Here is a 22,321-nt window from a genome sequence, read left to right on the forward strand (position 1 = left end):
CTGACAAGCACATGTTAGTGTCACTTGTGATACCCACTTAACCAAAATATTAAGTGATTCTGACCTTATCCTGCCCTACATATGCTATCTCTATTTGCTTATCTGCTATCTCTGCTGTCTGTCTACATGTGTGTATGCGTGTTCATGTGCACGTATGGATGTGGAGGCCAGAGGGTGATGTTACATAGCTTCCTCTATTGCTCTCCAACTAATTATTTGAGACAGAGTCACTCACTGAACCTGGACCTCACTGATTCACAAGAGCTAGCTAGTAAGATCTAGAGATCCACCAATCCTGCCTGCCCAGTGTTAGAATTACAGATGCACGCCACTGCATCTGTTATGTGGGTCCTAGGGAGCAAGGTCGGGCTCTCATGCTTGAGCAGAAGTTTTGCCAACTGAATGATCTCCCCAGCCCCGTGTTCTGGCCTTTTCCAGACCATTACAGTTACCTCATCTTTGGAATCAAGTTCACTGTAACCAAGGAGAATCTGTTGGCGTTTATTTCTACAAAGGACCAGATGGGCGTGGTCATGGGTGGCCTATCCCAGGAAAGCTTCCTGCTGAGGTTTGATCCCATGCCCAGGCCTGAGATGGACTGGATCAAAAGGGAAGTGATCACAGCCAGAGCAGATGTGTCCATGGCTCAGAGTGACAGTGGCGTGAAAGCTGGGATGGAAGGTTTCCATCTGTCCTAACATGGCGTGGCCCTGGAGATTATGGGGAGGCTGGGGTGATGCTCTCCAGGCTGCTATCTTTTAGGAAAGAGGTGGAGGAGCAGAGATTATTTGTTTTATTATCTGTCTTTGATGGAGAAAGAAGATGTAAGTGAAGGTTTCCAAAAGGAAGCGTGTGTCATTTGAGTAAGGTCTTGACCAGCAGCGGGCCAGGCACTGGGCCAGAGAGTCGGGACATCAAACAATGATGAGTCCAGTCCCACTTTTGAGTAGTTTCCAGACTCTTTTTCATGTTTGTTGTTCTTGGCTCCCAGCAACTAGAAATGCTTGCCTCCCATACTGGCTAGGGAAAACTCCACACTGAATGACTTCAGGCTTTTGCCCTCTAGAGACTTGGTACCAGCTAGGGACACCATGGAGATTAAGGAGCTTGCCTCTCTGGAAGGACTAGAGAACCAAGGAAGGCTTCTTGTACCAGTTAGTGAGGCAAAGGTGGGTGGGTAACAGGTTGCAGGAGAAAGAAGATAATTCCGTCTATGCCTGCCTGTCTCCTTCCTTCTCATGTGGACCAAATTTTGCTTGCTGTGGGCTGGAAGATGAGGATGGAGCAGGCTCTCGGTCAGGGATTCTCCATATCTGAAATGCTATCCTGCTTGGGAGACAAGCATACTGAGTAGATCCTAAAAGGAAGGCTTTGTGATACAGAACAGGGGAACAGATCCTATTGGACAGGAGCGGTCACTGATCCTACACTGAGTACATGCCTGAGGTCTCCAGGCCCCCCCACACACACACACGCATAGCACAACCGTGGTCTTTCTATTGAATGGGCCCAGGACTCTGGCTCTGACTCTTCTCTCTTCCCTGGGGCCTGCTGCTGTCAGGGTCATGAACACAGCCAGTCAGCCCACCATTCGGGTTACTCTCACACCATCTATTATTGCTAACTGGCACCCACTTTTCTAGCTGTGACACAGCCTGGGTGTGATTACATAAGAAATCTTTCTCCGGTCACCATGGCTCCAGGGTGAGGACTGTGTGGCATCCCAGGCAGTTGTCCAGAGCACCTGCCCTCAGCAGAGCTGGCTCAGGCTGGAGCATAACTCTGGGGTAAGCTCCTGTCTGACATGTGTGTGAAGGCCCTACACCCCATACCCAGGACCACAAAACAAACAAAGACAGAGAGAGAGAGAGAGAGAGAGAGAGAGAGAGAGAGAGAGAGAGAGAGAGAGAGAGAGAGAGAACCTGGCTCTTAGAACTCATCCCCTCCTAGCAGTTCACTTATACTGGCTTCTTAAACCTTTACAAATATTCTATGAGGATGCTACTGTCATTCTGTTTCATATATGACAACACTAAGACATCTGAGGGGAAAATTTTAAGGTTAAAATTAGGTCCCAAACTGCCCAGGTTGAAATTCTCCATCCTCCTTATGATATCTGCATGTCCTTGGAATGAGGGACAGGACTGAGAAATGAATCCAGACAGCCACCCAGACTCTAGGGGGTTGGGGTGGGGGCGTGATGCTGAGGGACATGCCGCTGCTTTTAAGGGGGTAACGAAGAATGCAAAGATGTATTGACCAGGAAGCATACTCCAGGCTGCCGTCCACAGTGACATAAGAACACCCAATTTAGACAAGGAAATGGTCTTTCTTGTGGGAAAAGCAGATGGGAAATACATTCTAAGTTCATTACCTGGCACTTAAATACCTAGACATTGACAGGAACCGGCAGCACTTCCGATGAATCCGCCTGCTGCAGAGAGCCTCAAAGCTGAGCCCACTTCTGCAGGGTTGAACGCGGCTTTCTGCTGCACCCCCTCCCAAACCCTTCCTTTTGCCTTTCTTTGAAAAGGGAAAAGAAAAGAAAAGCAAAACCTCATCTGGAAGACTCAAGAGCACAAAGAGAAAAGTGATTTCTCATGAACAACGGAACCTAGGTAGCCCCAGCCCCTAGTGTGGGGGCTAGGAATGGACCGGAGTTGGTGAGTAATTGCCATGGGCAATCAAAGCCAAGGGAAACAGAAAAGGCTTTCATAGGAGCCCTGAGTGGCTGGGAATGGGGTTCAGTTGGTAGAGTGCTTGCCTCCGCAGAGCTGTATAAGCTGAGGGCAGCGAGGCAAGCCTATAATGCCAGCACTCGGTATGAGGAGGCAAGAGGATTAGAAATTCAAGGTCATCCCATCCTTAGCTACAAGTAAAAGGACAGTCTATACTACATGAGACCTCATCTCAAAAAATACCTTCCTTTTGTTAAACTGGCACAGGTATTAATATTTTTTGTAATTAGAAATTTAAGACCATCTTTCTGCTGTGTGCCACCACAGTTGGTTTTAAAATGCACAAAATATTCCTTTCCCAAAACAGTGGGAAAGCAAAGACTCAAGGAAACAGTTGCATGCCCACATCCACAGAAGTAAGCTCTCCAAAAAGCCAAAAGGAGCAGAGAGCCCATGATGGAGCAGAGAGCCTATGTGCCCATTGGTGAATGAGTAGAGAAACTCAGGGCCAAATACACGGAGGGCAGAAGCTCATTCAGGCAGAATATGGGGTGGGCTGCTGAGACACCCTGCTACAGGCTGAACCATGGAAGCACAGTGCTCAGTAAGAGCGGCTAGACACGAAGGACAGAGTTGTATGAATGCACTTCTGCAGGTCCTGAGAGGAGGTAGACTCCCGAGGACAGAGGCAAGGCTACTAGACAAGCCATCCATGGTTACGAGGCCGTGTGTGGGTTGAGGGACAGTTTCCAGAAGCAGATAGTGTCTATGGTTCATAGCACTGTGAACTCTTAAAACTTAGTATGGTAAATTTCCTGGTATGTATGTTTTACCATGATGAGAAAAAAAAAAAAAAAAGCAATAATAAGATAGCCAAGCAAAAGAAATCTGTACAGGCAGGCAAGAGTCCACCCACCAGCCCCAGCATCTACGGAAGGAATCGGTGTGACAAGATCTATAAAGAACTCACAGGAGGAAATTACAAAAGTCCACTAAGGCTCCCAAAGAGTTCTATAAATGGAGAGAGGGGGAGACACCATGTTCCTGGTGGGAAAACTCCATTTGGTAGCGATGCCGTGTCTTCACAAATGAACCTCTAAATATAAGGCAACCCCAACCAAAATCCAAATATCTGTTTTGGCACTTAACCAAACGATTCTACAGCCTACCATACATACTGAGCGCAAAATAAGCAAGAGCAGCTTTGTAAAGGAAATGAGCAAAGGGAAGGGAAGAGAGGATGGGAAAGAGAAGAGAGAGAGGGAGGGGGAGAGGGTCTCACTGGCATTAAAAAATAACTATCTGTATTTGGGGTGCCAGCCCCAGCATGAAACAAAATACAGAATCCAGAAACAAGTTTTTTTTTTTAAAAAAAAAAAATGCCTTTAGTAAAAAGTTACATCTCAAGAGAGTAACCAAAGAATAGAATATATATTTTTTAAAATGGTGCTGAGGGACCTACATATGTAATAAAATTGTGCAGAACACAGTTCTACTAAAGAGCATATGAGTGACAGCCAGGGGTGGGATAATGCCAGTATCCCAGTGGTGTGATTGATTACACTACCATTTTGCAAAAAGTTATCATTGGAGGAAACTGGGTTAAAGAGAAATAAAGCCTTCCCATATTACTTCATACAAATGCATGTCCATCTGCAATTATCTCAATAGAAGCTTTAATTAAAATGATACAGAGCAAAACAAACTATTGTTAAAACATTAGGCGGCTATAATTTTAAATTAACATTTTTATTTTAAAAAATTTTTTAAATTTGTTTATGTATATGAATATCTTGCCTGTACATGTGTATACCACACGAGCACTGTGCCCACAGAGATCAAAAGAGGACATCAGATCCACTGGAACTGGAGTTACAGATTGCTATGAGCAGCCATGTGGGATCTGGCAACTGAACCTAGGTCCTCTACAGGAGCAGCCAGTGCTCTTAACCGCTGAGCCGCCTCTCCAGTCCAATATTATATTTTAAAAATACTAGAACCCTAAGTATATTTCCAGAGTAAGGAAGGATTTTTCCATGACCCTCAAGCTAAAAGCTATAATGGAACTAATTGATTCATTTGCATGGAAATTAAACTACCATCTAACTACAAAACATTTATGAGCGAATAAAAGGCAAACACATATAGGAAAAAATTATTTGCAATACATATAAAAGTCAGAATTAGCCGGGCGGTGGTGGCGCACGCCTTTAATCCCAGCACTCGGGAGGCAGAGGCAGGCGGATCTCTGTGAGTTCGAGGCCAGCCTGGGCTACCAAGTGAGTTCCAGGAAAGGCGCAAAGCTACACAGAGAAACCCTGTCTCGAAAAACCAAAAAAAAAAAAAAAAGTCAGAATTAAAGTTGAGAGGGGTGAGGAGGCAGGGTGGACCTGGGAGGAATTGGGTGGATATGATCAAAATACATTGTATGCATGTGTGAAATTCTCAAAGAATTAACAAAATATCATATTTTGAAAGAAGAGTTTAAACTTTCTTAACATATGAAGCGTTCCTATAAATCAATAAAAAGGATAAATATTTTCATAGGAAATGGGCTAAAGATGAACATATACGGCTCACAAAAGAAGAAACAAAAAGTGAGGAAAAGTATAGAGAATGAAGTGGGAAATGCAGAAAGAAAAAAAAAAAGGCAAAATCCAGAAGTCATCCAGTGGAGCACAGTGAGTGCCCTGTCTTCACCTGTGAGGCAAGGCTTGGCCTTAGGTAGGAATGCTTGTTGAATAGGTATGTGGAGATGAAGAATTCAGGATGCCTGCTGAGCTGCATATAAAATTGAGATGCTGTTAGGAGAAAAGTGGGGGTAGAGAATGGTTTTTATGGGGAAGAGGGCACATTAGGTCAACTTCCGTGGTGGAGCCTATTCTGCCAGTGGAATTAGAAATGATGTCATTGGAAAAACATGCCTTTGTGTCTGTTACAGAGAGCCTCCAGTGACAGTGCACTCAGAAGATGCTCTCAGGCATTGTCTTCTGGATCCTTTGTCTGCCTCTGCGGCTGGTACCCCTCCCCCACCACCATAACGGCATTTTATTCCTTCCATTTCTTAGTGAATGACAATGTGCTCTTTCTCCTCCCCAGAGGGTTCACGTTTATGCCTCTGAAGTCACTCACTTGAAACCCTGGCGTTTATGTCCCCAGCTCCAAGTTCACAGAAGTGGCTGAAGTCATTGTTGGTACCCTTTTATTAAAATAAATCCTAACAGATACCTCTTTTATGTTGGCTCTCCCTGTCCCCGCCCCCTTTCTCTTATTTCTCTTTGTAAATAGCTGACACACCACAGTGTTATCATACTTTTGAATGTTCCCTCTGGCAGCTAAGTTATGTAGACTGATCCCAATTGTACCACAAACGTCATATTACTTTTTAAAATGGTTTCTCGTGGGCTGGCAATATGACTCAGTAGGTAAAGGCATTCAACGCCAAGCCTGGTGACCTGACTGTGATCCCCGGAGCCTGTGTGGTAAAGGAAACAGCTCCAGAAAGTTATTCTCTGACCTACATATATACACCATGGTGCCTGTGAACACATATGCACACACAAAATAAGTAAGAGTAATTTTTTGATTAAAATAGTTTCTCTTGTGGCTTTGGGCAAAGGAAAGCTATAACTGCTTTCTGAAACTAATATTATCAAAATTAAACAATGTAAAGAGAAAGCCCCAACACAACTCCCTTGAAGACCAGTTTATTACAGAGCAGTGATTCATTTCGCTACCCACCCGGAAGGTGCCTCTAAAAGGAATGAGGAGTCTTATGTATGGGAAAGACTCCTTCAGAAAAGTGGAGGAGGAAACCGAGAGAGAGGCACAAAAAGGGGGTGAGAAAATGAGGAAAGGCGAGAGGAAGAGGAGGAATTTTTTCTGACAAGAACTTTGGTTCAAGAGCTACCGTCATAGTGAACATTAGTCTGCCTCACATTCCTAGAAAATAGAGTGCGCTTAGTCATAGAATGGGAATAGGAACTTTTGTGTTTGTAGGAAATAAGGAAGACTGTGTGTCTTAATTAGGGTTCTATTGCTGTGAAGAGACACCATGACCATGGAAACTCTTATAAAGGAAAATATTTAATTGGGGTGGCTCACATTTCAGAGGTGCAGTCCAATATCATCATGGTGAGTCATGGCAGCATGCAGGTAGACACGGTGCTGGAGGAGGAGCTGAGAATTCTACATCTTTGATCCACAGGCAACAGGAAGTGAACTGAGATACTAGGTGTGGCTTGAGCATATATGAGACCTCAAAGCCCGCCTCCACAGTGACGCACTTCCTCCAACAAGGCCACACCTACTCCAACAAAGCCACACCTCCCAATAGTGCCATTCCCTCTGAGCTTATTACATTCAAACTACTACATTGTGGAAGAGCATTTTAATGACAGTATAATGATAATTCATTTGTTTCAAATCCTTTTTTAAAAGAAAGAAAACAAAACACTTTAGCTGGGTGTGAAGGCACACAGCTTTAATCCTAGCACTGAGGAGGCAAAGGCAGAGGCAAAGAAAATATCTGTGAGTTCAAGGCCAACCTGGTCTACCTAGGGAGTTCCAGGCTAGCCAGAACCACACAGTAAGAGCCTGTCTCAAAAGTTAAAAAAAGAAAATACTTTATTCTAAATAATTTACAAAATAAGAACGTCACACAGCTAACTTCTCTAAAGAGGCCTCAAATCAGATGCCCACTCCAAACTCCATCCAGATGTGCCCAACCTATAGCCCTGGGGTCACACATGTCCTGGGGTATCTACTAAGGTGGCACAACATATTTGTATATGATACCATCCTGTCCCAGTGCCGAACCCCTGTTTATACCATCTCTGTGAACTTCTCTGCAGTCAGAATAAACTCTATGTAGCATCCTGAAGCAGTTAGGGTTTGATTATAGCTTTGTAATTTAGGCTTTCACTTTTGCACTAAAGTAGCTTGGTCCTCAGTGACAATTTTCCACTTCTTCTGCTTGAACTTGATTAGACTAGCTCATTTGCATGTCTACACGTTTCAACCGTTCACCAAAACCCTCCAGGAACTTAACATTCCCCCTGGTTCTGGGTACACTCTAAGAATGGTTTCCTCATGAAAACCAGGGACCACCAGGCTGTGGCTGTACCTGCCAGCCCTCTGGGGTTCCTGGTAGGCAATGCCAGGCCTGCTAGGCTAGGGTCTCCACCTACACTGAAGCCACAATAGTGGCACGATCCAGTGTGCACCCAACAGCAGAGCCTCTGGCCATACTGCTGCAGTGGCTGCTGGTTGAGCCTTAGACCCATCCTCTGGGGGATGAGGATGCTGCTGGAGGCTGAACTTCAATGACGGCCCTGGCTAGCAAGAGAGGCCGTGAAGGGACTGTGGCCTCAGGTTCCTCAGGGCATCCTGCGTGCATGCCTGTTCCAGAGATGCAAACTTCTCTACCTCATGTCCCAATTCAGCATCCCTAAGCACCCTTGTTCTTATTACAAGATGGCACATGGAGGTTGAACCGTGGACAGAGAGCTTCATGGTTCTGTAGGTTCTGCAGAGTTCTGTAGGTGTTTAGCTTCCAAGCTAGGTTTCTGAGGGCATGAGGGTACTATAAAGGTATTTAAGAAGCTGCTAGATAGGAAAGATGTGGTTCTGAGCAGGGTGGGGTAAGGGCCCATCCTGGATCCAGCAGAAGAGCTCAGCTTTGTGGGTACTGAGGACCAGTCTAGGGGACCCTTCCATGCCGATGCTCTGTAGCAGGAAATTCAAAATGGCAGCCAGAGCTCTGGAGGCTTTACCCAGAAGCCCCTAGAAGAAAGCCGTCTTCTTTATTGATAACTCCTCAAGATGCCTTGGCCAGATCTTCTCCCTAGAGTTGAGGAAGAGGCAGCTTCCCTTAGTCATATGCCCCGCACTGTGGTAACATTCTATTTAATTGAACCATTTCTTCCAAGTCTGGGGGAGGGCAATTTAGTTCAGGAGAGAACATAATTATATCTACTTGCTTTTAAGAAGTACTTTCAAGATTTAAAAGTTAGGAAGCACTAGAATCAGGACACTGCCGTGAGATAAGTGAATCACATGATCCTCCCCCCAGCCCACCCCACCCCCATTTTAAATGAGGATGAAGTCAGAAATAATGACAGCATTTATTGCTACCAGAGCTGATTCCAACTGTCATTCTAGCAAACATTTGTGAGGAGGAAAAAAGGTTTGAGAAAGCATAAAGCACATAACAAGAAGCCCCTGTTGTCTGTCTCTCTCAAGGAAAGGGAATTTTACATTTCTCTTTGGGAGCTGGTGTGTTCTGATTCCCATGAGGCCAGTTTCTGTGACTTGAGTACAAAACTGGCTGTGACTCATAGTAAGGCAACTGAGTCAGAGAATCCCAATTTGTCACATCCCAGCTATCAGCTTTTAGAGTTAGGATAGCAATAATTTAAGCCTTCCTTGTAACATGCTTACCACTAAAGTCTTTAGTCCTTTAATCCAGAAGTTACCTAGGAAATGGCTTACTCTATTAAAATCTTTGTCAAAGGTGGCTTGTGTTATTAAAATAAAAGAGGAGTCATAACCTTAGGATTATCAAATTCCAAAAATACCTTTAACTTTAGGAAGAACACTTAACATCTACACCCGCAGCATTCACTGTGGGACATTAGTGCCTGAGGGATGAGGCAGGCACTACTCCCCTCTCTCTGGCTTACTTGGGACCCCGAGGAGTGCATTCAATCAGCCTACACTGCCTTTTTCACCTGAGAGACGTCATAGGTGGAATTAGTCTTCAGGTAGGCAGCCGATCTGCCTGGCTGGCGTGCTGAGGGGCCTGACAGATGCCCAGGGTTCATCTTCCTGCCCTGAGCAAAATAATCAGAATGAGCCAGATCCATGCCTCAGCATCACAGAATGTTTTAATTCAACGGGTCTTAGACTTCGCCTAGGTCCCCCACCCTCATTTTATCAAGGGGAAAACTAGGACAAAGTGATGTGCCACTTGGGATGCACTTGGGTTAAGGGTGGTTGGGACTAGAACCCAGATTTGCCCCCAAACTAGCTCGGTGGCTCTGAGCAGGTTGTAGAACTCAGCCTGTCAGTGTTCTCTACTGTGGTGGGCAAGGAGTTCCCATGTGTGTAAAATGCAGTTGCCGCCACTGAGCACGGCATCTGGCTCTAGCTAAGGGCTCTCTCTGCCTATGTAATCCATCATCACAGCTCATCCTCCTCATGACACTATTTTACCTCCAAGAGCTGAAATGACAGTCAAGAGGCCTTCCTCTGAGTGACTCAGAGAGGGTCAATGCTCATGAACCAACAGTCCACAGAACAGAGGAGGAAATTCTTTGGTTGTTGTTGTTTTGTTTTGTTTTTGTTTTCTTTCTTTCTCTTCTCTCTTCTCTCTCTCTCTCTCTCTCTCTCTCTCTCTTCTTTCTTTCTTTCTTTTCTTTCTTTTTTTTTCGAGACAAGGTTTCTCTGTGTAGTTTTGGTGCCTGTCTTGGAACTCACTCTGTAGACCAGGCTGGCCTCGAACTCACAGAGATCCTCCTGCCTCTGCCTCCTGAGTGCTGTGATTAAGGTGTGCCGCCTGACCTCAGAGGAGGAAATTCCTTAAGTCGGCCCCTCTTCTCTGCCACAGTGTAGCTGTCGATGCAATGATCAACTTCGTTATATGATTTGGAAAGCCCCATGACCAAATCAACCAGCTCTCTGTCTTAGAAGGAAAAGTCCCAGACGGTGATTCTTCAACCCCAAGGCTGTCCTTATTGTCCAAGCAAGCAACTGGGCTCGGGCCCAAATGTGTGACATAATAGGAAGAGTGGGGACCTGCATTGAGACAAGCCACTATTAATCTAGAGTACAACCCACATTGACCACCATGGAGCACAAACCCACAAGTGGACACCCACCTGGAAAACCACCCAGTGCCCACCTCAGTCCTTGGTCACACACATCTGTGTCTCTTCTCCCTTCTCATCTCCTATAAGCTAAAACCTCATTCTGCAACGCAGATCTGGACCTGCACCTGAAGAAGGTCCGCACTGCAGAGAGGGTGGATGGGCAGGTAGAGTGGTCTAGATGGCTTGAAGGCGTCCCCCAGTGGTTTGTGTGTTAAGGCTTGGTCCCTAGTATAGCAATGTGGAGGATTTGTAATGGGAAGCAGCAGAATGTGCTGCCCTCCGGAAAGAATCGGTTTACTTCTCGTGAGACCCTGGGTAGTTCTCCTGAGAGAGTTACCATTTAAAAAAAAAAAAAAAGAGCAAGATCACAGCCTTAATCCCAGCACTCAGGAGGCAGAGGCAGGCAGATCTCTGAGTTCAAGGCCAGCCTGGTCTACAAAGTGAGTTCCAAGACAGCCAGGGCTCCATTGAGAAACTGTCTCCAAGCAGGGAAGGGGGGGTGGGAGGCGGGGAGGTGAGGGATGGTAGAAGATGGCCACCATCCTCGCTTCTGTTTCTGTTTCCTGTCTTGCCACATGATCACTCCCTCTCTCTTATACTTGCTCTCTCAATAATAACATCTGCCATGACATGATGCAGGCAGGAGAGCCCTCAGCAAAGTTGGTTCCAAGCTGTTCAAAGGTTCTTCCTCCGGAATTGTGAGCTAAATAAATGTCTTATCATTATGAAATGCCCAGCCTCAGGTATTTTGTTACAGTAACAGAAAACAGCTGGGAAGTAGAACTTCCTTCTATTTGTTCCCTTCCTCATAGGTAACACAGGAAGTAGGAAGTGCCCCAGTTGTTTGGAAATCATTTCAGTTCAAAGAAGAAAGGACAAGCTACTATCATATCTGCCATGAGGCATGCAGTTAACCCAATATTTCTGAAGATTGTTTTGATATAGCATAACATTCGAAATGCCTCTTCTGCCATATATTAATATAGCAAAGAAGTCAGGGCTGCAACGATCTCCAGGAACTTTTTTCATTGAGTTTTAGTGAGAATGTTGGGGAGCTGCCCTAATTTAGACTCTTCCTGACTCTTTTCGCCTTCCCTAAATCAACCCTCTCTCCCTCCAGAGCCATGACCCTAGCCAGTGGATGTTTTCTACCCACCTCCCAGGTGAGGTCTATTACCCTCATCACAGAACTACTCTAAGTCATTTGACATACAGCTGTTCTGCCCTCCCTCCCCCTGGTTCCTGAATTGGAATGGGAGACCTGGGTAGCTCACTCCTTAACAAGCTCCTCAGGGAACGTGCAGGCCTGTTGCAGCTCAGAAGCTCTGCCCTGTGTGCTCTTCAGTTCATTCTGCTTTATCTCTCTGGATTAGCCAGGGTTCTCCAGAGAGGTGGACTGACAGAATAAATACATTTTGCAAAGCGTTCTTAGATGGGTTTGCAGGATATTGGCTCGGTAGTTCCGCGCTGGCCATGTACATGCTGAAGAGACTGAGGATCCTGGGCACTCCAGAAGTTTCCGTGGTTTTCACACGGGCATGGTCAGAAGCTGGAGTTGAGTGTCAGCCAAGAGCAATGACAGCATCCATGGCAAGAGGGCACCACCAGCAAGGAGTGAAGACAAGAGGCAGAGCTCTCTGGAACGGCCCTGGCAGCCCCACGCAGCCCTGAGAGCATGTCCACTGAGCTATCAGTCAAGATTTTAACCGTCTTCCAGAGCTTCTGTCCTCCCTGAAGCCAGACGCAGTATCAGTCGTTGGAGGTGACTCAGAAAACAGGTTGGCCTGACTTCATCAACTTCTTGTATTGTTTCTGGTACTTCATCTCCAAGATCAGGTCCAAAGCCAAGGGAAGACTTCCCAGAGGAAGCACATTTTGGCTGGGAACACTGTACCTTGGATATGAAATCTCTGTCCTTAAGCATTTGCCTTAGGAGACTCCAGTCAAGGTCTTTACCCACCGGCCTTTGTGTTCTATGTCCAAAGAATTCTTCATGATAGAAGAAAACGTTAAGTGGAAATGCAGGGGCAAAAGACATCTTCAGAACAGTGCAAGCCTGGCATGGGGGCACCCTTCTTAAATATTCATTAGATGAAGAAATCAGCCGTACAAACTATATCGACATAGCTATTAAAATGTGTTTATCAGCCAGGCACAAGCACATGCGAAGGGACTCCATTAGCCTATGACGCACAGAGTTAGGGACAGGGCAGTCCAGGAATGGTAAGTCTGACGGCTGTAGAACATGATGTATGAACCGTTTTAAGTGGCTGTGCCATTTGCTCATTTCCCTATTGTATAACATTAAAGTGGCTGAGGGACACATAATTCAGATCTCCATTATTGTGACACAGTATTTGAAATAAGGAACTCTTAAAAGAAAAGATTTACCGTGAGTTCATGGCCAGCCTGGTCTACAGAGCAAGTTCCAGGACATCCAGAGCTACACAGAGGGACCCTATCTTGAAAATAAGAAAGAAAAGAAAAGGAGAGAGAGAAGAGAGAGAGAGAGAAGAGAAGAGAGAGAGAGAGATTGATTTAGGGTAAACACAATGGCTCAGTGGTAAAGGCACTTGCCACACAAACCTGATGACCAGAGTTCAATCCCCAGATTCCACTATGTATGAAAGGAAAGAGCTCCCAAAAGTTGTTCTCTGACTCTACACTCTCACCTCACCTCCTCTCCTCTCTCTCCTCTCTCCTCTCACACACACACACACACACACACTATCATCAATCAATCAATCAATCATCATCATAATGATAATAATTGATAAAAAAAATATTTCTTTTGGCTCATGGTTTTAGAAATTTCAGTTCATGGTCTCTTGGCCTGATGCCTTGAGGCCTGTGGTAAGCCAAGAACATCATCACAGCCAGAGTACATGGCACCTCATGGCAGCTGAAAAGCAGAGAGAGGGGAAAGGGGACGGAGGAGAGAGGAAGACGGTGACAGAAGAGAGAGGAGTCCCGGGACCAGGCTCCCAGGACGCAGTTTTCTCCCTATCCCGCCCGTGTCTTAACGCTTCCACCTCTACCCAGTACCAGAGGACGGCAGCCAAGCTGTCGACACATGACCTTTGAGGGACTTCAGATGCAAAAACCATACCGTGGTGGACATGCAGGGGCCTTAGTCTCATGTCTGATACTGGGGAGGGGGGTGTTATAGTTAATTGATGTCATTATGGACATATGACAGCTAGTACATTTTCCTAATTTGCTTCCAGGCAATTTGTATCAATTTCTCTGTGCCTTTGAAGAATGTGTGAATTGCCAAAAGTGGGGGGGGGGCACTCTCATAATACACAAGAGACTTTCCCTCCTTTAATTGTTTCTAGAAATGTTCTCTTTAGGAAACATTTACCTAAGAAATGATGGTGGACAGAGACGGTTAACAATGAAAAGAAACAGAAGAGTGGAGTGTGCCGTAGAGAGTGTTTCAGAGAGCTGAATGCAGATCAGGCTTATTTGATGTTTAGGAATTAGGGGAGATTTTATTAGGTGTGGTAATAGGACATTGATTATGGTAGATGAATGAAGTCCTTGGCAGTCAGAAGTGTTCTTTGTTAATGAGTGAAGTAGAGGGCTGTATGGTATTTGCTCTATAATACTCCAGCAAAGGGTCTTGAGATACAGCTCCTTGGTAGAACACTTGCCTAGCAAAGCCTTGTAACCAATCCACAGTAATATTATACTTATGAGTATATAGTCTTGTCTTGGTTTCTTTGTGTGGTTGTTGTTTTTGTTGACCTAACAAAGCCAACTCAATGGGGAAGGAGTTTGTTTCAGCTCACAGCTCAAGGATACAGTCTATCACTGCAGGGAAGTCGAGTATGCTTGAAGGACAGGAGCTAGTCACAATCGGGAATTGGAGAGCAATGAATGGTTATGTTCAGCTCATTTTCTGCGTCTTACAGTGGCCAGAATGTAAGCCTAGGGAATGGGGCCACCCACCTCAATTAACCTAACTAGGATAATCCCCACAGACATACTCAGAGGCCCATCCCAGGTGGCTGTAGATTGCATCATGTCAGCAGTTAGGTGACCATCACAATGTTCCATCAAGTAAAGGGAAAGGCTAGGCTAGGCTAGGCATAGAGTTGGTGCTACAGTTTGGATCTGGACTGCTCACCAAAGTCCATGTGCTAACTTCTGAGTCCCCAGCCTAGAAGAACTGTTGGAACCTTTAGAGGCAGGGTTTACTGGGAGGAAGTTAGGATACTTGTGGAGGGAATACCCTTTTCTAATTATGGATATGTATGGGTGGGGATGTGCACTTGAGTGCAGGTGTCCCAGAGGCTAATAGGGTCAGAGGTAGAAGGAGAGAACCTAGTCCACTAAGTTGTCCCCTGACCTCCACACACGTTCATGTACCTACCCATATATGTCATACACACATTCATAATAATAATAATAATAATAATAATAATAATAATAATAAATTTTAATTTTAAAACCAAAAAATAAAGTATACAACTATGAGTACTTGCTTCATGTCCTTCCCTCAGGCCCACTGATGGTTTGTCCACTTGACAGCTTAGTCGGGTGGGAAACACAGGCCTGGAAGACAATGCGATCTAAGTTCTAAATCTGGCCTTACAGTTTTGGGCAGTTACTTCACTTCCACGCTCTTTTTCTTCTGTCAAATGGGACAGTAGACCAGCGACACCCAGTTCTCCCAGTGCTTAGCCTGGTTTTTATCACTATAAATAATGTGTTCCAGGGATATTCTCTTTCAATCATGTATATGTATGGGGGGGGGGCCAGGGCTTATAAAAAAAAGAGGTTTATTCGGCTCATAGTTCTAGAGGTCCAAGTTTGAGGGGCCACGATTGGTGGTGCCATGTTACTAGCAGAGCCCTAAGATGGCACGGGACAAGAAGGGTGCTGTGGGACTCACTTGCGTTCAATTCAGGGACTCAGTTCAGGTGACCTTATCTTGCTCTAACCACACCCCAAAAACCACACCCCAAAAACCACACCCCCAAAACCCCACTTCTAAGTATCATGGTCACATTGGGTGTCTGTCCTTTTCATAACTCACAGTGGAGACTAAACTTCAACATGAGACTCTCCAGGGGCGTACTTATTCCATGTAAACCCAAGGCACTCATACGCGCGAGGAGTCAGCCTAGCATGATGAAGGCCTTGGTTGCAGGGCCTGTAGCCTTGTCCTCTGCCAAGAAGGACCCTGAGGGCCCTCGTTCACTGCCCGTGGCATCCTTTTGGTTTAGCATTGAGGTAGGCATTGACAACCTTTCTTCCAGATGATCAAATTGTCTACAACTCAGGCTAGTAGGTAAAAGCTGGGCAGGGCAGCATGACCCCCTGAATGTAGGGTTTCTTACAGGAGCATGGGCAGCTGATCAGTGGCTATACCAGTAAAGAAAACGCCTCTCTTCTTTCCCCGGCCACCATTAACTGTATTGATTTGGGGAGGGGTGGCATCTCATGAGCCTTTCCCCACTCTGTGACAGATGTTGATGGGCCTCGTCTTGTGCAGGTCTTGTACTGAGAACCATGATGGCTGAGTTCAAGAACAAAAGGACCACATCTTTCCTTGTGTGCGTGCACGTGCGTGCGTGCGTGCGTGTGTGTGTGTGTGTGTGTGTGTGTGTGTGTGTGTGTGTGTTTGTGTGTGTTTGTGTGTGTGCTCACATCAACCTTGGGTGTTGTTCCTCAGGGCTATCCACCATTGTTTTTTAGACAGGGTTTCTAACTGACCTGGAAATCATAAGTAGGCTAGCTGGCCGGGCAAGGATGCCGCCGCCGCCGCCCCCCCGCCCCCCCCGCCGCCGCCGCCGCCGCCGCCGCCGCCGCCGGGATCCACCTATGTCCACCTCCTCAGGGCTGGATTGCGCTCACATAGCACACCTGGCTTTTCAGTACATGGGTTCTGGGGTTGAGCTCAGGCCCTGCACTTTACCAGCTGCGCTATTCCGCAAGTCCTCGGTGCTAGGCTGTCCAGGATGCCCCCGCTCTTACCATTTTCTGTTACTTTGGCTGATTGAAGGGATGACTGCGATCCAGCAAGCCCAGCAGGTGACCAAAAGTCACGATGATTCCTTCTTTAATTGGGAAGTCCTATAAAACCACATCAACAGATGGAATCCAGAAACTTTCAATCCTTGGAACACGTCACCAAATCACTAAAAGCCTTGTTCATTAGGGGAAAAGTCAATTCCTCAAGCTTTTCAGTGCCATCACTGTACTCAAAGGTGCCTAGGTCACTCCGCTCAGAGTGAGGCTTCATCAAACCCCGGTGGCGAGAGAAACCCTCTCTGCTTGCATTTACCCCTTGAGGCGTTGTGGTTTCTCTTGTAAATCGTTCATTTGTCCTAGCCTTGATGTGGGCTCTCTGAGGTCAAGGGTCACCATTTCCCCTAGATCAACTGTGCCTGCTTGCAGGAGACCATTACATGGAGCTTGGTGACAGTTGACTTCCCTAGAGGAGAGGCTGGAGAGGGTGAGTAAACCTCACCTGAGATACAATTGATTCCTCCCAGCCACTTGTATGCAATTCTGCCCGAGTTGCCTATGGCCCTGGAGTCTCAGGAGGTGCTCCAGTTTCTAGGATGGAGAAGATTAACTGAGGACTCCATGGAGGTGGCTATGGCGAGGCCATCACCCATGCTGGGCGAAGACTTTCCACTGTGGTAGTCACCCATGCTGGTGTAAGCAACCCCTCACTCTGTATGCTGTAAGTAAGCCCAGTAAGCTCTCTGATTCCCCGGGGTGACGTTCAGTGGACTCATACTCCGGTTTGTCATGGAGACCTTATGAGCAGATCATATTTTGATTTGTCACTGGGACTTTGTAAGCAAGGATTAGACATTGTTTACAGCTCTTCAGGAAAGCAATTCTCACAAGGAGCTTGTCTGGGTCATCTTGGATGGCTGTCTTAATTCATCCTGGATGCTGTAACAAATGCCCTAGGCTGGCTTACAAACAGAGAAATGTATTGCTCACAGTTCTAGAAGTTCAAGGTCAAGACTCTCATAGAATCTTGCCATGTTTTCACATGGTGGAAAGGGTGACCTTCTCTGGGGTGTCTTTTGTTGTACTTGCTGTTGTCTAGGCCAGGCTGCCTTTGAATTCCCTGTGTAGTCTAAGATAACCTTGAATTTTGGGTCCTCCTGGCTCCATCTCCCACATGTTGGGTTACAGGTACGTGTTACCACACCCAGCTTATCAGACAGGCACTCTACCAACTGGTTCACATCTGCAACCCCCAAGGTATCATTTATAAGGACACAGGTGCCACTCATGAAGGCCCCGCCCCCATAGGCTAATCACCTCCCAAAGGTCCATCTTCTAGAACTATCTATCACCTTGTGGGTGAAGATGAGCATGGGAATTGGGGACAATAAAACCATCCCTATCACAGCAGTGTTCCAAACACACAGTGCATGGGCTCAGCCATCTGCTTCTTGTCTTCTATAGGGAGCAATCACAAGCTCTCCTGGTTCAGGGAATCTGCTGAGTCCATCAGAGTAGCTCCAAGTTCCTTCAATAATCGAGAACTATTGCGACAAAAAAAAAAAAAAAAAAAAAAAAAAAAAAAAAAAAAAAAAAAAAAAAAAAAAAAAAATAATCGAGAACTAATTGCCTGACACACTGGTGACCCAGTGGTGTTCTTTTGGACTGAACAGAACATGACGTTGTTTGAAACCTACTTGTTAAACTCAATGCACTTAACTCATCAAACTCAAAATCTACAAAAAGCTTCCTATCAAACACCCTAAACCATACCATCCAGACTGAGGTCTGGATCAGACATTGCTACCCCTGGTGGCATGATCTAATAGTGAAAAAGAGGATTTTATGAGCGAATTGTTAATCAAGTTGATAAAACAAAAAAAAAAAAAAAAAAAAAAAAAAAAACATCATCTGAAAGAGAAGGAGCGATCTGTTGGAGGCATCTACATGAATCTGGCTATTGCATGAAGCGTTTGAAAGAATGCACGCTGCAATGGGGGGGGGGGGGGGGGGGGGGGGGGGGGGGGGGGGGGGGGGGGGGGGGGGGGGGGGGGGGGGAGAGAATCTGGCTATTAAAAAAAAAAAAAAAAAAAAAAAAAAAAAAAAAAAAAAAAAAAAAAAAAAAAAAAAAGAACTAGCAAGGGGCTGAGGACTTGGATTTTTAAAGCAAGAAGAGGTGATATTCTGATTTGTCTTTTCTCCACCATTAAGGGTCCTAGCCCTCAAAATCTCAATCCCATTGTTCCCTGCCCCTCACTCCTTCCTTACCCTTACTCCATCTATTCCTCTCTATCCTATTTTGCTAGAAGCAGAACTCAGTATCTTCCTTCATTATCTTGGTTTAAGGCCTTTAGCTTGCCCACTAGATACAACTGAGAACCACGCATGCTGAGAACCGGGACTTTAGCTGGATAATTGAATGGTTATGAATGCACAGATCAGGTGCCTGGGAAAGGTGGTTGACTTCATCTCAGGACACCACGAGGTCATAAGGTCATAAAGATCTGATCTGACCATTTCCCAGGGGAACCTAGGGCAGGCAGCCACGGGTTGGCCCATAGCAACAGAGAAGGGATTGGTTCGAGGAGGATTTACAAAGACAGGATGATGGCTGAGGCTTGGGATCCCAGTGATAGGACACAATGAGAAAGCTGAACTTGAAAGTGAAGGGCAATGTGTGAGGAGCAGAGTTTAGATTCTCAGAACTCATGAAAAAGCCAGGCAGGCCTGGTGACTGCCTGTGGTCCCAACACTCAGGAGGCAGAGACTGAGCACCTTCAGGGCAGGCTGACGAGCTAAGCTGGCAGGAATCAGTGAGCTCCAGTTTCAGTGAGAGGCTCTGCCTTAATAAGTGGAATGCAGTTGAGGAAGAATCCCACCATCAACTTCCAGTCCCCAAATGCACATGCACACACATGCATGCGTGTGCGCGCGCACACACACACACACACTTACCACATACGTGTACATACAAACAAGAGAAGGAAGAAAGGCGACCACCATTACTACTTGCATGTACCCTCTGCTTGTACAATGCCTCTTTGGTTTCAAAGACCCTCTGTGTAGTCTTCCCAGAACCCCAAGTCTTAGGGGGGTACCCCCCTCTCAGCAGCTGCCACAGAGTCCTATACCACTGCCAAGTCCAGTACAGAACACACAATATACCAATTGTCTTGCAGAACCAGAGATCCAAGGAGACAGGAGCTCTGGTTTTATCCCCAGTCCTGGGTTTGTGGGATGAATGAATTCGTATGAGTCTGCACAAGCCTTTGTTTTTGTAGGAGTCTTTGTATCGCTGAGCCAGGTCTGTTGATTCTGGTGGTGTGTGTTCCATAGCTTCCGAGGGACGTCCGCAAAAGGAGGGGAGGAGGCTGAAACCTAGTCACATCCTCGTCACTAAACCTTTTTCTTTTTCTGGCTGGATCCTCCACTCAGAGGAAGAGGAGCCTTTTCCTGCCTTGTACAATAGCACCATATGGGCTTGCAGCGGGCCAACTCCATGTGCTGAACAACAGCCTTCCAATGGAGGTGGGGGTTCTCTGCTTTCCTAGAAAGGCTGGGGCTAAGGGGTTTTCAAACACTTTTTCTTCCAGTCCTTCCCCAGCCTCCAACCCCACTCTCGGGCAAGCCCCCGCCTCACTCTTTTCTCCTCTGCTCTTTTTCTTTGTCAGGGTTTGGGATGACGACACCAGCCACCATAGGAGGGAAGATCTTTCTCATCTTCTACGGTCTCGTTGGATGCGCAAGCACCATCCTCTTCTTCAATCTCTTCCTGGAGCGGCTGATCACTGTCATCGCCTACGTCATGAGATCCTGTCACCAGCAGCAGCTGCGGAGACGTGGGGTGACGACCCAGGACAACATGAAGGCCCCTGAAAAGGGCGAGGCGGATAGTCTGGCCGGCTGGAAGCCCTCTGTGTACTACGTCATGCTGATCCTGTGCTTGGCATCCGTGGCCATCTCTTGTGGAGCCTCGGCTCTGTATGCCGCCATGGAAGGGTGGAGCTACTTTGACTCACTCTACTTCTGTTTCGTGGCGTTCAGCACCATTGGCTTTGGGGACCTGGTCAGCAGCCAGAATGCTCAGTATGAGAGCCAAGGACTCTACCGATTTGCCAACTTCTTTTTCATCCTCACGGGCGTCTGCTGCATCTACTCCTTGTTTAATGTCATCTCCATCCTAATCAAACAGACTGTGAACTGGATCCTGAGGAAACTGGAGAGTGGGTGCTTCCCACAATGCCAAAGGGGACTCCTGAGGTCCAGGAGGAATGTGGTGATGCCTGGCAACATCCGGAACAGGTGCAACATCTCCATAGAGACGGATGGGGTGATGGAAAGTGACACTGATGGGCGACGTCTCTCAGGGGAGATGATCTCCATGAAGGACACCAACAAGGTCTCACTGGCCATCCTGCAGAAGCAGTTGTCCGAGATGGCCAATGGTGGACCCCACCAGCCCAATGCATCCTCCAGGGATGATGAGTTCTCAGGGGGTGTGGGAGCCTTTGCAGTAATGAATAACAGGTTGGCAGAGACCAGTGGAGACAGGTAGGAACCAGAAGTTGCTGCCGGACGAACAGACCCAGGAGCAAGTGGAGGATGAGACGCTGGCCTGCCCCCATGAGCTCAGCCTTGTCCCTGGTTGCTGCTATCTGCTTCTCAAGTCCAGCTTTTGAAATCTGACCTTGACCTCAGGCAACACTAACCTCTCAAGGTTGGGGACTGGAGCCTCCTTGCCTGCCTTTTAGTTAACTCTTGAAATCCGAGTTTGGCTGGAGAGATGGCTCAGAGGTTAAGAGTTTCATATTTGGAATGGCTGAGGTCTCACCATCCTCCAGAGTTTTTTAATTGCCCGAGGGGAATGGGTTTCTCTCCAGCTTTGATTCCCCACTGATGATGGTCCAGCCCTGATGATGAAAAGCCCTGAAGAGCCTAATTCTAGCCTGGAACTGGGATGGCTGACCTCACCACTTCACCCAGCCCCTCAAGAAAAGGGAACGAACACTCCAGAATGTATCTGGGCCTTCTTTTTGCTGGGCTTCCTTCCAAGCATCGCTGTTATTGGTTCCACAGATGGGGAAAAGCATCTCATCGACTCTTTATACCTGCTTCTCGGTTTGGGAGTCTTTTGTTTACTGTTTTCTTTTGTTTGTTTTGTTTCCTGTTTGGCTATGTATCTTTGGGCTCTTATGTGATAAGAAAACGGATTCATCTTCAAGCCTTTAAGCTGCAGCGGGGTGATGGCAGTGAGTCAGAGAGGAGAACAACTCCCGTTGTAACCGAAGCCCGCAGCTTAATGTGTTCTCTCTGAATGGTTACACAAACATGTCATTTTACAAGGGCTTGGAGCCTGTTGTAAGAGGCAACTGACTATTTATTAGAACTGAAAATTTAATAAATTCTCATTTTGTTAACTAAGAGGCCATGGGTAATCATTCTGGACAGTGGAAAGGAAGCTGGAAATGTGAGCCTTATCTGGGCTAGAGCAGTAGCATTCTAGGTCACATAATGAAGTGTGGCTTTCTTGTCTCATCCATTGCAGGGCTGACTTCTGGGACTTTACCAAGGCCAGCAACTGTGAACCTCCCAGGCCTTGAGAGCATCCCTCTTAGGAACGGAGGATGCTAGCCTTCGTAGGTTCAAGAGAGAGCTTGTAAGGCCCTTCGGGCACTTCGTCTCTGTTCCCAGCCAGCATGCCTTCAGCTCTAGACCATTTTCTCGACATCCCTGGGGCCTGTTACCCTGTGATCTCAGGGAGTTGTGCCACCCTAGAAGCCTGTTGGCCAAGAG

General features: G+C 46.6%; 1 protein-coding gene across 2 annotated transcripts in view; it reads left to right on the forward strand.

The window, feature by feature from the left end:
• Positions 1 to 21,951, forward strand: part of Kcnk13 (potassium two pore domain channel subfamily K member 13) — a 96,992-nt gene extending 75,041 nt beyond the window's left edge. For both annotated transcript variants that reach the window (XM_028886626.2, XM_037210776.1), the window contains one exon: positions 20,200 to 21,951. In XM_028886626.2, the coding sequence (XP_028742459.1) occupies positions 20,200 to 21,083 (884 nt within the window). In that variant the 3' untranslated portion in view covers positions 21,084 to 21,951. The remainder of the gene's footprint in view (positions 1 to 20,199) is intronic.
• Positions 21,952 to 22,321: the final 370 nt, after the last annotated feature.

Source organism: Peromyscus leucopus, chromosome 14 (assembly GCF_004664715.2).
Source record: "Peromyscus leucopus breed LL Stock chromosome 14, UCI_PerLeu_2.1, whole genome shotgun sequence".
NCBI classification, from domain to species: Eukaryota; Metazoa; Chordata; class Mammalia; order Rodentia; family Cricetidae; genus Peromyscus; species Peromyscus leucopus.